Source organism: Buceros rhinoceros, unplaced genomic scaffold (assembly GCF_000710305.1).
Source record: "Buceros rhinoceros silvestris isolate BGI_N320 unplaced genomic scaffold, ASM71030v1 scaffold35545, whole genome shotgun sequence".
Lineage (NCBI taxonomy): Eukaryota > Metazoa > Chordata > Aves > Bucerotiformes > Bucerotidae > Buceros > Buceros rhinoceros.
Genome location: NW_010413965.1, coordinates 4154 through 19023, shown reverse-complemented (window position 1 = coordinate 19023; position 14870 = coordinate 4154). Strand labels below are relative to the sequence as shown.

At 48.5% G+C, this 14870-nt stretch overlaps 1 protein-coding gene across 1 annotated transcript; it reads left to right on the top strand.

The window, feature by feature from the left end:
• Positions 1–482: 482 nt before the first annotated feature.
• Positions 483–13432, top strand: SART3 (squamous cell carcinoma antigen recognized by T cells 3; the record flags this gene model as incomplete). The annotated part of the gene is made up of 18 exons (XM_010136948.1): positions 483–609; positions 1148–1252; positions 2594–2778; positions 3744–3849; positions 4576–4700; positions 4882–5037; positions 5506–5644; positions 6073–6180; positions 6549–6626; positions 6837–6895; positions 7687–7796; positions 7894–8006; positions 8397–8473; positions 8859–9027; positions 9710–10158; positions 10792–10944; positions 12487–12674; positions 13252–13432. Coding segments are annotated over 18 exons (2628 nt in total), but the record flags the coding sequence as incomplete, so codon positions are not given.
• Positions 13433–14870: the final 1438 nt, after the last annotated feature.

The following is a 14870-nucleotide window of genomic DNA, read 5'->3' as shown; positions in this document are numbered from 1 at the left end:
AGACTGAAGTGGGAACTGAGCGGTTTGGGGGGGTTGTTTGAGAGGGAAATGGGAGGGGAGAGCCCTAGTGGTCAGTTTGTACTCGTTTGAAAAAGCTTATCTAGCTGTCTTGAGTTTTTTTTATTGCCTTTGAAGAAGCTAAAGCACGTTTGGCCCTGTTGGAAAAGCCTTTCTTCGTTCTGCACATGCCTGGTGCTGGCATTTGCGCTGCTGAGCAGTAACCTCTAGAGACATAAGCTAAGCTCTAAGCTTAACTTTAAAGCTTGTTAAACTTGGTGTGATAAACATCTCCTTGTGACCTGAAAGCGTCTTGTGAACAATAGTGAAGTCTGGTGTAACTGTGCGGGGAGGTTGGTGGGGTGGTGAGGTTTATTGTGCTTCAAAAAAGAGTATGAGGTTCTGTTCTGAGACGTGTTTTCCGATTTCTTCGTGTTCATCACTCAACAGTGAGTCTGAGATTTTTTTACTGTTGTTTTTTGAAGCTCTCCATCAACGCTTTTGACTATAACTGTCACTTGGATCTGATAAAGCTGCTGCGCCAGGAGGGAGAGCTGGTCAAGCTCAGGAGAGCTCGTCAGAAGATGAGCGAACTCTTCCCGCTCACTGAAGGTACAGAGCATCTTCTCCTCCCATTGCAGCCGATACACTTTGAGCATCATCGGTGCAAAATGCTGTTTCAGTAGTGAGATAGCGTGTTTATGCCGGGCTTCAACAGCATCGTTCCAGCCCAGAGAAACCTAAAAAAACAGCTCTGAGACCTTCGAAATGCTGAATGCTGTTGGTGTTAATGGCCACGTTGTGCTTGGCCTTGGGCAGGCACAGAGGAACAAGCTCATTGCAGGAATTTGGGTTCTTGTTGCTTGCGACCGCGTTGTCCTGCCCCGTCCTCTGCCAGAGGCTGTTGTGTAGCAGGAACTGGTGGGAGGGGATGTCTGTCTGTCTGTCTGTCTCAGCTGGGCAAGTCACTGCTAGGATGCAGCTGCTGTAGCCCGGATCTGTTCTGTTAGATTAGTTGTGGGTACCTGGGGAGGCTGAAAATGCTCTTGTCCTCTTACCTTTTTAAAGCCTGTGACTAAAAAATCTCCTAAAGAATTTAACTGATTTATTTTCAACATTGTTGATGCTTTTCTAAACTTCTTCCTTTCAGAAATCTGGCTGGACTGGTTGAAGGATGAGATAAAAATGGCTTCTGAAAGCTCTGAGCGAGAGAAAGTTTATGAGCTGTTTGAGAGAGCTGTGAAAGACTACATCTGTGAGTGGTAATATGTGCTGTGAAACGTGCTGTGTTCATTCAGATCACGGGTTTCCTTCTCCAGGTGTTTTTCCCTTCAGTTATAATGCAGGAATTGGATGAAAAATGTGACGAGATGCTCAGTTTTCCCATGGCGTTGGGGTTGAGGCTGTTCAAAGGCGGTGCTTTAAGTACCTCTGCAGGGTTTAAGATCTAAGAGAATGTTGTAAGAAGCTTTAAATGCATATTTTGCTCTTCTCTGATCCCTGAAAGCAGCAGGTGTGGCCCTCGCTTGGGGAAGGCTTCCTTTGTTACCCCTTGCGGGGTCTTTAGCGCTTCCTCTGAGGAAGGTGAATGCTTTCAAAAGGCTGCTGCCTGCTCCTCTCCTCTGTGTTGCTTTGCACTGTCTCTGCTGCTGCTTCGCTGGGCAACAGCTCTTTGGAACAGCTCGTCATTGCTGCCTGGCAGAGAGAGTTCTTGAAACCCTGTGAAGTTGGTACTAGCCTCTGATCACCCTCGCTGAAAACGAGGGCAGTGCGTGGCATGTTGTCTCTCCATTTGTCAGGAGCTGCCTCTGGCTGTAGCCTAGAACCTTTTGCTTCAAGCGCTGAGTAACCACCTGCTCTTCTGGTTTTGTGGTGATGAAAATGCAATGCCTGAAGAAGCAGAGAGGGCCTGGTGACATTGAGGCAAATCAGTGGCATTGGGGAGCCTTTAGGAGGACTGGAGAGATGAAGAACTGAGGGGGGGTGTCCTCTGGACCTGCTGCAGGGGTCGCACTCAGGGTTTGGAAGGGCTTCTGGAGTCTGGGACATGCAATCTAACATCCATGGGTTGGATAGTTTCTACTAGGGGTCCCTGAAACTAAATTGCTCCCAGTCTACTAGTGGTGGGAGAGCTGTCAGGCACCTAATGCTGGTCTAGCACCTCCTCCTCACCTTCACAGTGCTGACCAGGCAAGTACAGGAATCTGGGAGGAGAAGGAGGGACCTATTTCCATCTGAGTTCCGCAGGAGTGCGACAGCTTCGTGGTCCCAGCTCTGCACACGTGCTCACCCAAAGTGAAGTTCCTGTTAGGGGCTGTTGATGCACCTCTGATGTACCAGAGGAGGCAAAGAGGGGTCAGTCGGTGCCAGTAACAGCCACAGGAGTCGCTGCTTTCAGAGGAAAACTGCAGCTGCTGGTGCTGAACCCAGAGTGCAGAATCAAATACTGTAACTTTTCTTTACTACGTTGGGTGGAGAAGAAAATTGTCATGTGTTGCTCTATTTATACACAGCACGTGAGGCGTCTGGGGAGCAGGGAGTTGCCTTTTCTTAGCTTTAAGGCCTTAGGTCATCTCTTTCTCGTAACTTCCTTTAGGCCCTGAGATTTGGCTGGAATATGCCCAGTATTCAATCGGTGGCATCGGTCAGGAAGGAGGAATTGAGAAGGTTCGCTCGATATTCGAGCGAGCGTTAACAGCGGTCGGGCTGCACGTGACGAAGGGAACGGCGCTGTGGGAAGCATACCGTGAGTTCGAGAACGCCATCCTGGAGACGGCACAGGTGAGGCTGCAGTGAGGGGCAGTTTCTGGAGGCCTCTTGTGCTGCCGCCTCCTCCTTGGTCTGCTCTCCTGTCCCATGAGGTTGTCTCCTTCCAGCTGTAGAAACCAACCCTTTGGTCCGGGAAGAGCATTCTGTGTGTTTAGGCGATATAGTGATGGGTTTGTGTTTAAATAAGGTCATAAAATCTCATCTCCAGAAGCAAATTTTCACTCTGCTGCTTTAACTTGATCTGTTTTGAGTGCCTTCATGATTCAACAGTGTTCTTGCCAGGGCGTATTTTTGCTTGTAGTCAGTTGTGTTTACGTTCCTGCACTGTTCTACTTCAGCGTTAAACTCATTCCTTATTTGACATGTTTTGTGACTTTTGGATTGACAGCGTGTTATCCCTGGAGCGCCCAGTCTGACATCTGCAAAGGGCTTTTACAAGGTGGCCAGAATGTGAATATTGCCTTTTTTTTTAAAAACTACATAAGAGATGGAACTTAATGTCCCTGCCACAGTGGGAGGGGTAGATGATCTTTACAAGTCCCTTTAAAGGTCCCGTTCTATGCCGTGCTCTAACAGAGGAGTAACAGAACACCCCTCCATTCACAGACAGCAAGCTGGAAGCTTTAAGTCATCTGTGCACTCACCAGGGATTTATTGAAAAACGCTTTGTCGGCCCAGGGGGTTTGTGAAATGGCATCGTCACATGCTGCTCACTTTTTTTTTCTGGTTACCATTTCCCTCTGCGAGGGTCAGCTTTCAGGGAGGAGCGTTTTCCACATTCACCCAGCTTCGGAGTCTGGCTGTTGCCACGTTTTAGCTTTCACAGGGGTGACCCGAAGTGCAGGTTGGCTGTGTCTGCCCTTGAAGGGTCACGTAGCCATTCAGAGCCCGGATCCCCAGCTCACAAACCGTACCCCGCTGTGTGCATCCGCCCAGGCTGGAGGGATCTGATGAAATGTCCTGCCTTTTGCTCGTAGCCAGCTCCTGGCAGCGTTCCATCGCCGGAGCAGCAGCAGATGCTCTGCAGCCAGCTCGAGAAGATCGACACGCTGTTCAGGCGCCAGCTGGGGATCCCGCTGCTAGGTAAGGGGCGCGCTTGGAGAGGCGGCGTCAATAGGCGGCGTTACGGCCCTCCAGGCGTTAGTCGTGATTATTCCTTTGGCAGAGCCGCGTGAGCTGCAGCTGCAGAACTTGCACGTTCTTGAGTTGATGCTGTTTGCCTGTCTTCAGGGCCTCGTGAATGAGGCACAGATCCCTTTTGTGCAGAAATACTCTTATTCATTGAAGCTGCTGTTTGTTCAGTACATAATTTGTGGCCATTTGAAGTACAAGTTTATGAGGACAGAACTGGGAGCTCAGCTGTGGGCATAAGGTCCGTGGCTGGTAGGGAGTGATGCACGCTGAGAGCTGGATTGTCCAAGTCCTGCCACATCTAGTTCGTGCTTAAGCTCCTTGAGCCCCTTTTCTTGCTGCTTTGCTTACAGAAGAAAGTTAAGCACGGTTCTTTGACCTCTTCATCTGCATATTAAAAGAATTTTGGGTTGGTCTCTCTTCTTTAAAGCCTTGGGAAAGTCTGGCCGCTTTGGTTTTCAACATCCAGATGAGTAGTTTTGATACAACTTGCCCCGAGTTTGTCATGCAGTGAGTGCTCCATGTAACATGAAGCATCTGAACCCCGTAAGCGTGCGGCGGAGTGATGGTTAGGGTCAAAAGCGTAAATAAAAGCGTGAATATGTTAGAATCAAATACAAGTTGGACACTGGTTATTTGTTAACTGTTATTGACGGGGTTTTGTGACTGATTCCATAGACATGGAGGCTTCGTTTGCGGAGTATGAGGAATGGTCGGAAGATCCGATCCCCGAAACGACAATAAAGAATTACAAAAAAGCTCTGCAGCAGCTGGAGAAGTGTAAACCGTACGAGGAGGCACTGGTAATGCTGTTACTTACACCCTTCTTTAAAACTAAGAGTTCATAGTCACGGGGTGACACATTCTTTCCCACACCTTACTATCTTTTCTAGTCCCAGCAGCTGAGTGTTTCTGGGTGACTCTTTGGGCTGTGAGCACCATGTGAGAAGACTTTAACGTTTTGTGTCCCTGTTTTTTGGGCAGCTGGGTGCTGAAACACCGAAGCTGGCGGAATATCAGGCTTACATTGATTTTGAGATGAAAGGGGGTGATCCGGCTCGCATTCAGCTCATCTATGAGAGGGCTTTGGCTGAGAACTGCCTTGTGCCAGACCTTTGGGCACGCTACAATCAGTATTTGGTAAGGAAGAAATAACAGATGTTTGCGAGTTCATTTTTCTTTGTGTTTTATTTTAGTGGCTCAAACAACGGTCCAGTAATTTCTACCTCAGTCCTGTCCCTTAAGTCTTTAAATTCTTCAGAAACTGTTTTTCACCTCCCCTTCTGGGTTCTCTGGGTTTTCAGTGGTGCGCTCGATATCTTTCTGTCATGGGTGGAAACTGCCTTGGTTAGAAGCTGACAGGTATTGCAGACCGAGTATGGCCTGGGGTTCTGGTTTGTGCTGCTCCTGAGCATGTCCTTTTTATTTTGAAGGTGTTCCCTGGGTTTATAAGAGTATAGAATTGAAAATACCCTTCTTGTCTTAGCTTCTCAACTAAAAAAATGAAAGTACTGTTTTAAAGGTATTAGTTGGCTCTTTATAAATTGGTATTTGTCTCCGGTGGCCTCTCTGGCAACAGGAACTTTAAACTTTCTGTGATTATTTCAGGACCGGCAGTTGAAGGTGAAAGAACTGGTGTTGTCTGCTCACGACCGCGCTGTCAGGAACTGTCCCTGGACGGTGGGGCTGTGGATCAGATACCTTCTGGCGATGGAGAGGCATAGAGTTGATCATGGCGTTATTTCCGGTAAAGAAAGACCATCTCAGCAAACCTCCTTTACAGCTCAGAGCCACCTTCTGCGCTCTGAAGGGCGGGTGACAACAGGAGACCCGCAGGACGCTGCAGGATTTGTTTCCATCCTGCTGCAGGAGTCGTAAAGTATGAAGTGTAGTTGTGCGCCGCTGGGGCAAAGCGGCTTTATTGAGCAGCTGCAGTTCCGAGCATGCGGTGAACAACTTTGAACGTTACTGAATTAAACCGGCCTTGAAATTCACCTCCCGAAGCAGTTCCCCGCACGGAGCACGCCTTGTGTTTTCCTAGAACCGTAGGGTGTACGCGCTGCTCGCTGCAGCTTGCTGAGTTTGTCGGTATCAGAAAAGTAAATCTGTTTGTGTGGGTAACAAAGGTAACACCCTTAATGTGTGGGTGTTTTCCCCCATTTTATTGTTTTTCAGAAATGTTTGAAAAAGCGCTGAATGCGGGGTTCATCCAGGCCACGGACTATGTCGAGATCTGGCAGGCGTATCTGGATTACCTGAGGAGGAGGGTGGATTTTACACAAGGTATGGACAGTATTTGTGTGAATAAATATATAAACTGTTTTCTACCCTCTGAAACAGTGGTGTTACTGTTTAAAAAAAATTAACAGTAGCTTCACGCCTTTCACAGAAATTACTTTCTGGCCAGTTAGTGTCTCTAAAATGTGAGCTCAGCTGGTTCAAAGCAGCTCAAACCGAACAGATTGTGCTGTTGGAAAAAAGCCCTGCCTTGTGTTTTAGGTACTTGGTGGGGTTTTTTATTATGCGTGTGGTGAGTTTTACTGAAGTAATAAATTGCGCCACTCGTTGTGGGTGTTAGGAAAGAGGTTTTAGTGGATGGGAGATGAGAATGAAATTATTACTTCAAGGCAATTCTTTCTTTTCTTCTGAAGATTCGAGTAAAGAGCTGGAAGAGCTGCGGTCTGCGTTCGCACGTGCCGTGGAGTATTTGAAACAAGAAGTAGAAGAGCGTGAGTTAAATCATCTGATATATCATTTTCTCTTCTCTTAGAAAAATTATTCTGCACCAGTTCTCCACACAAGAGTTTTAACTTGTCTTCAAGTATCGTGAGCGTTTTAAGAAAGCTACAGATAAACATTTCATCTCCAGTGTAGAACCTGTTTAATAAACACTTTATTTCCGAGAGCCCTTCCCAACCAGGACTTGTTTTTCTTCGCAGGGTTCAGTGAAAGCGGAGATCCCTCCTGCACCATCATGCAGAACTGGGCAAGAGTTGAGGTGATGTTTCTGTCAGCTGTATTTAAATTGCTGGACTGAAGGGAATTGCCTGATTTTTCCATCCCGATCCTCCTTACCTGGGCACCCTCTCAGTGACTTCGCTGTGTAACCCTTTCTCCTTCCTGTCTGTCTTTGCCCCAGACTAATGTGATTGGGATAAGTCACGTTACCTTTGTGCTGTAATTTCTTTGGGCGCAGTGCGTGGGGTGGTTGCCAAAGTCTCGGGTGTTGTAGCCCTCCTGAACGGTCTGGGCCTGAATCTGAATTAATTACTTCCACTTTCTGTCCGCTTAGAGCAGAGAGAAAGTAGGTGCATCTGGGTGTGACTCAGCTTCTGCTAAAGCAGGTCTGAAGTCAGCTCTCCAGTGTACCCGTGTACCTCTGCAGTCACATCAGGTCAATCCCAGTCAGGGGTCTTTGCCGCCTCCTCCTGGTGGAGAGTCTGAGGGTGGTGACAGATGAAGCTCTTCTTTAGACCGAGAACTGGGTTTGAGTGCTCTGTAGGCACATTCATGAATAATGACAAAAGGAAAAATTCAGAAGCAACTAATTTTGTTCGTAATGACCAAGATGCAACGTAGGTGGGAGCCAGAACCCAAGACTGATGTCACGGTTGGGCAGGGAAATGTTCTTTAGTGGAAAGTCCAGGTTAGGTGTTCCCTGCAGTGGCTTTAGGGAGTGGATGGGTCTTGCTGGGTCTGCGGGCATCACCTGGGGTGTCGGCAGGGGGGTTAGTGGTGTTGAACAGAGGACCCTGCGGTAGATGGCATGCTCTGGCTGCTGTGTTTCAGGCCCGCTTGTGTAACAACATGCAGAAGGCCAGAGAGCTGTGGGACCACATCATGACTAAAGGGAATGCCAAGTACGCAAACATGTGGCTGGAGTATTACAACCTCGAAAGGTGAGAGCTTGGTGTGTCGCGTTCGCTGGGGGCGCAGAACGTCGTGAACTGTCTGCGTGGAGGGCTGGCTCCTCACTGTGTGCTCCCCCCGCTGCAGGGCTCACGGGGACACGCAGCACTGCAGGAAGGCCTTGCATCGAGCTGTGCAGTGCACCAGCGACTACCCCGAGCATGTCTGCGAGGTGCTGCTCACGCTGGAGAGGATAGAAGGTGACTCGCTGCACCCCGTCTCGGTGGTGGGCAATGATACCCGCTGAATTTTGGTGCAGTGTTTTGAGTTCTGGTGAAGGCTTGGTTTCTTTTCACTGTTACAGTACGCGCAAGCAGCTCTTTTTGTTTTTCCTTCTTTTCTGGCCTGACTTGAAGCCTCCTGAAATTGGTTGAGTTTTTCCATGCCTTTTTGGAGTGTCCCATTATAAATGAGAGGTTTCTGCTCTGCGTGGTTCTTGCTTGCTTTTTATTTGAAGGCTGCTCGTTACAGTTAGAATTTTCACATGTAATGGTTAAGATTAAGTTCCATGAGCCAGCGATTCCCCGAATTGTGTATTCACATCGTGGGGAAGCTAAATACTAGAATTGTTTGTTTGTCTTTTCCTTTAGGAACACTGGAAGACTGGGATGCAGCCGTTCAGAAAACGGAAAACAGATTAGCTCGAGTCAATGAACAAAGAGCAAAGGTCAGAACTGCCTGTGGAGACCCCAGCAGTCTAGGAAATACCCGTGTGAAGGTCATGCTCCTCTGAACCCCAGATTTCTAATGCTGGTTCCCCTAGATAAGCCTCCATTGTCTTAAAGCCTCCAAACTATTGATCTGAGCTTAAAACTCAGGTTAACCTCTTTTGATGCTTTTTATCTCTCCCCTCTTGGGGGACAGAGGAGTAGCAAGTGCTCCAGGAGAGCCCTGAGAGCAAGCAGCTGAGAGGTGCTTTAAACGATGATCCTGGTAGCGCTGTGTTTAATATGGCTTAGGACAAAACCTGCCAGGTTTGGTACATGAGAAAACGCTCTGCAGTCACTAGGGAAAAAAAAAACCAAACCAAAACCAATCTTGGGTATTTGCAGGCTGCTGAGAAAGAAGCTGCTCTGGCAAAGCAGGAGGAGGAGAAAGCAGAACAACGAAAGCAGGCTCGGGCAGAAAAGAAAGCTTCCAAAAAGGCTAAAAAAGCCCGGATTGGAGAGAAGCGCAAAGCGGATGAGGATGATGAGGGTGAATGGGGACAAGAAGAAGAAGGTAAACAATATAATTAAAACTTGGGACCTCGGGCACCAGGTTTCCCTCCTGTCAGGGGCAGATGAGGAAGAGCTGTCACTGGTGTCTTCAGAGCTGCTGGATTTCAGGGTCTCTCTCCTGGGAGATCTTTGTGGTAGCAAAATGAAAGCAAATCTAAATGGCTTCTGCTCGACAGAAGTATAGAAGAACTTCTACGGGGGAGCCTTTAAGTTCTTCAAAATACTGATTTTATTTTTCTTTGGTTAAAAATTATTTTCCCAACTCATCAGTGGCACTGGGGCATGTGTCTAAACCGGGTTGTTCAGTATTGCAGCAGCCTCTTGGAAGGTGGTAACAGAAGATTTTAGTAGGTTGCTGCCCTGGGAGCTTGGGCGCTTTTACATTTTTGTTTCTTATTTCAAAAAGAAAATTTTAAAAAATAATCCTATAGATAAAAACTAAGAGCATGAATCAGTAGTTTTAACTGACAGAAAAAATATCCTTATTGCTCTCATCTACATCCTCTCTGTCTGTTACTTGTTCTTCAAAACCTGAGGGAGATTTTACTTTGTGTCTTTGAGACCTGTCACCGTTTGTGGTTTCATGTGCCGCTCCCACACTCTGTAGAGGGAACGGAGCTTAATTCCTGTGGTGAATGAAGCGGTGTCGCTTCTCCTAGTGAAGTTTTGCTGTTGTTCCTCAGCAGAGCAGCCCAGCAAGCGGCACAAGGGCGATGGCGACAGCGTACTTGTGGAAGACATGGAGGTGGAAACTGGGCTCTTTGGAAGAAGCGGGCCCGAAAAGGCAGATCACCCGGCAAACCCAAAAGAAAAGGCATCTACCAGCCGAAAAGACATGCCCAAAGTTCTACACGACAGCAGTAAAGACAGCGTCACCGTCTTTGTCAGCAACCTCTCCTACACCATGGCAGATCCTGAGGTGAAACTGAAGGAGCTTTTTGAGAGCTGTGGGGAGGTGGCAGAAATCCGTCCCGTGTTCAGCAACAAGGGCACTTTCCGGGGCTACTGCTACGTGGAATTCAAGGAAGAAAAATCTGCTCTCCAAGCTCTTGGCTTGGATCGTAAAGTCGTGGAGGGGAGGCCGATGTTCGTTTCACCATGTGTTGACAAGAACAAGAATCCAGACTTCAAGGTAAACTCCTGTTCTTTCAATGGGTTTCCCCACATCTGTGAATTCCTGTCGTGCTGGTTTGGGGTGGTGATGGTGTGTCTTAGTGGGGTTCTCTGGGAGTTCTCACAACTTGGTTACTTTGCTGTAAACCAGGGCTGATGTTGGCAGACTGCTGGAAATCTCCAGCAGTCTGATCTGGGCCCTTTGTTCATGTGTTCATGTGTGATGTGCCCTGGCGCCTACGTGAGTGTCTTGATCTGTGAAGGACCTTTTTTTGGTCAAGTCGTACAGCTGTGGGCACTTCCTGTACAACCCACTGGTTCTCGGTAACGGTCTGTACTGGAGATCACTTCTACAACCAGTGGTTTTCTGGGGTTATTGTACAGAAACTCGTAATGGTTCGGATCGTGACAGCTGAGGAAGATGACATCATCAATGGCCCTTCTCAGTGTGCAGGAGACATGGGGGTTTAGAACATCTACTTGAGTCCTTATGCTTATATGCAAATATCTTTCGAGATACTAGTTGTGCCTCAGAGGTGGTTTTCGATCGCACGTGTACCAAGTACTCTGATAGTCTTCTGGAGGTGGAACAGATAGAAATCCTTGGAGCCTCTCCCTGGTTTGGAGTCTAACAGCCTTTTCCCTCCCTCAGGTGTTCAGGTACAGCACTACCCTGGAGAAGCACAAACTCTTCATCTCGGGTTTGCCCTTCTCCTGCACTAAGGAAGAGCTGGAAGATGTGTGCAAAGCGCACGGGAACGTGAAGGACATCCGGCTGGTCACCAACCGAGCCGGGAAACCCAAGGTAGGCATCCTCACTGCGCCCTCCCCTTAAAGAATTCCCTCAAACAGAATCTTTGTGAGGCTTAGATTCAACAAGCAGGCTTTATATTTTAAAAGCTGCCAACCTGGCTTTGCATTAAAACTCGTAGAAACGCTTGGATTTCAACAGCCCAGCGTGTCTCTGTGCCAACAGATAAAGAGTAGGAGTTTTTCCCAAGTACTTCTTAAACTACACAAGAAGATCGTGTGATGTGAAGGGGGTGGAGGAGAAGATGTCTACAGCACTTCCAGTTTAGTAAAAATAAGCATTAGTGAGTTTGAAAAGAGCATTTGGTTTGAAAATAACTGAGGTGTCGGGGCTCACCTGGCATAACCGACTCCCCTCGTCCCGCTCTTCAGTTCTCCAGGCCGTTGTTGGTAACACCTGCTGCACAGAGCTTTACCAGCGAGAAATGAGCCACCTCTGACAGGGCTCATTATTTCCACGCAGGAATAAATGACTCTGTTAAATAAGAGACTCTAAACCAGCTGCCACTCTGCCAGAATTCTACCCGACACCTCGGCCGTGCCTGCGGGTTGGGCGCTGTCTTGGTGATGGTGTGCCCGTAGTTTATCATGTATTTTCTGGCTCTTGGCAGTATCTCAAGTGCAGTAACAAACCATACACAAGTGCTCTCGTGTACCCCCAGTCTTGCAGTCCTCCCCCTGAGCTTAGTTTGAGCTGGGATTCTGTCTAAACCACAAATAAATGTACTTTGAACGTTACATAAAATCTGATACGTGTCCTGTGAAACTGGATACTGCAGACAGACACCTTCAGAGTTTGAACAGTGTTTAAACCAACACCAGAACTGAGAGGCGATGCCTTCCAGCCAGTGTCCTGGCTGCAGAAGTGCCATAGCAGATGCTGGCAGGTCCCCTTTCGTCTGTGTGCTGGGAATCAGTCCCTGTTAATGGAGGTGCACCAGCAGCAGCTGGTTACCAGAGCGGTTAGCAGCTGGTTACCACACGTAGTCGGTGCGGATCCGTTTCCTGCAAAGACTGCTTTTGTCTCCAGCCCTGTTGCTCGGGACAGCAGCGCCAGCCTTTAGAGATGGTGCCTGTCAGCCCTGCTGGAGCTGCTCAGGGTGGGTGTTGCTCTTGAAACCAAGGTGGCCACAATGGGCCTGTGTTAGGGACTCGATTCCTTTGGCACGAGTTTGTGTGGATCTTGCTGATCTAGCCGGATAGGTCGATTTATCCCTTCTTCCACTATGAATCCCAATCTGTCCAGCCTGGGCATGTGTGTAATACATTATTTAGAAGGGAGACTTGCCACTGACAAAGTGTTTTATTGTATTTGCTTACTGGGGTCTCGATTGTCTCTTTTTTTTTTAAATACCCCTTCCACAAATGAGGGTACCATGGATGACAGTTGAGAAATGCAGGTTGTAGTTAAACACCGGGCCTCTGAGCCAGCTGTAAGTCTGCTTTCTGTACAATTTCCTTAGCCAAATCATTCGCAAAAGCTGTCATGCAGAGAAGCTCTAGAGCTAACGCAGGTGACCCCCCCTTCCTTATTTAGGGCCTGGCCTATGTGGAATATGAAAACGAAGCTCAGGCCTCACAGGCTGTGCTGAAGATGGATGGCCTGACGATGAAGGACCACGTCATCAAGGTGGCCATCAGTAACCCGCCTCTTCGGAAGCTGCCGGACAAGGGGGAGGCAGGCCGAGCCTCGCAGTTCGCCGTGCCACGACCGGTCTACGGGGCGTAAGTACCAGTGAGGGGGACCGCTCGGGAAGGAAACACTGGGTTCTTCACACACTAAAACGTAGAAATGTTGTCTAGAGTGTGAGAGAACATTGAAAGGGTGCTGAACCATGGAAAATGGGGTTGTTGGATCGAGGAGGAAAAGCGGATTTTTCTTCTTTATCAGTAGAGACAGGCCTGTAGCGATGGAGAGTATCGGGCACCCCATTGCAGTGCTAATAACTCCCACATCCCCTCGTTCTGGAGAAGCAGCTGCTGCTCACAGCGAGTGTTGAGGCTGTGCTCTCGCCTTTCAGAGCACTCCTAATGCTTAGCATGGTGCTGTACGTGCCCCGTAGATAAAGACGGCGCCTCAATAGCCAGGGAGTGTTGGCAGAAAACAACTGCTAGGACTTAGGTACGGTGTCTCAAAGGGCACCTGGTAAGAGCTCCCCTCTGCTTGTACTAGAGCAAACGACAGCAGAGGTATTGCAAAGAGCGTTCCTCACTGTAACAAAGTCCTTCCTGTTTCCCCAAGCTGAAATGATTTGTTCAGAGAGCACCTGGACCATCTTAAGTGTCGCTTTTTGCTCTGCAGGCGAGGGAAGGGGAGGACGCAGCTTTCCATGATGCCTCGTGCGTTACAGCGCCAGAGTAACCCCGGGGCTAAGGCTGAGAATGGGATGGTCCAGAACTCACCAGCAACTTCATCCAAGCCCCCCGAGGAGCCGAAGAAGATGTCCAATGCTGATTTTGCCAAGATGCTACTGAAAAAGTGACGAGTCTGCAGTCAGCGGGTCTGGTAAAATGTGAAATGCCTTTATGGAAGCCATGTTGTGTCCTTACGGTAGCGAGGAGAGAACGCCGGTCACAATCCTCCGGGAGCACTGCTCTGGGCTGCTGCGCTCGTCGGGATCGCTGCGGGATGGTACAAATCCGGTCTTTGTCCTCTCCTAAGAGCAAAGAGTTCTGGTGCGTTCTGGTAAAATGGTGTTATGTGATTCCTCATATTGAGGGCAGCGAGGGGGGAAGTTTCCTGTACAGGTTGGATGTCGCATCGAGTTCTGCGGATACTTCACCAATGATTCTCTTTCATTAACGACTGAGGCGCGACGCGAAAGCCTGGCCGGGACCTTGGCAAGCTCCGCCAGTCCGTCCCGATTGTGACCGCAGTCGTTCTCTCTGACAACGATCCCACTTTACCCGCCCCCCCGCGCAGGGACATCCATCTCCTTCCATCACGAGCTCAATGGCAGATGCTGGTACCTTCACCACAATGGCCTATTTTAGTACGGGGAGAGTTTCTATACGTATGTGTATATACACAGATACCCATCTATATGTATTCGGTCCCTGTTCTGATCAAGTCAGCCTGGTTTTTTTATATTGTGTATTTGTAAAAGACAGTCAGATAATTATTTTTAAGTGTTATGAGCTAATCCTTAGATCTGGTAATTTCTGTTTCCCGTAGAAGCTGAACATGTGGCTGAGGACCATTTCTGGTTGTTTTTTTGCCAGCTCCTCCCTCGTTTGCAGGTGCTCTGTATGGTTTTGTACCCATGTGAAGTGCAAGCGGATGTTTTTGGTTTATTAAACTCAAGTTCTCAAAGTTTTTTTTTTTTTTATAAACACTGTTGCTTTTGTTTAAGCGTGGGTGTTGGAATTAGCAGCGGGGTCACAATGTACCTCCCCCCTCAGGTGCACCGAGTTGGTGTCACTTGGGTACCTCTGAGTAGCTCATTCCACCCAGAGTGAAGGTCCTGGCCCCACCCAATCCAGGATGTGATCTGACAGAACCATTTCCCCTTGTCAGCTCAACCTGGGGCAAGCAGGGGCCCCGCTACTGCCTTCACTCGTGCAACCGACTCTGCTGCGACTCAACACCTTCAGGCTCGCCTTCTGTGCTCATCTGCTTGACAGGGAAAGGACAGTCAGAGCTTTGAGCCAGGTACCACAGAGCAAGGGCCTGAGCTGTGAGCGCTGCCTTCACTGCACAGAGAAACATCTGAGAACAGCCTATTCCAGAGACATTAATATTAAAATAGTTTATTAATCTGTTACTAAAATAACATTTTTTCCCCCCAGAGCTCTAAAGTGCAGATCTATTGATACTCACACTACAAAAATAAGCGCTTTTGCTTCCCCAGCCCGTAGTGGTGGGTCCCTTTGTGTAGAGTGGTGCTGGGGGGAGGACAGGACACTGCTCAGGTAAAATGT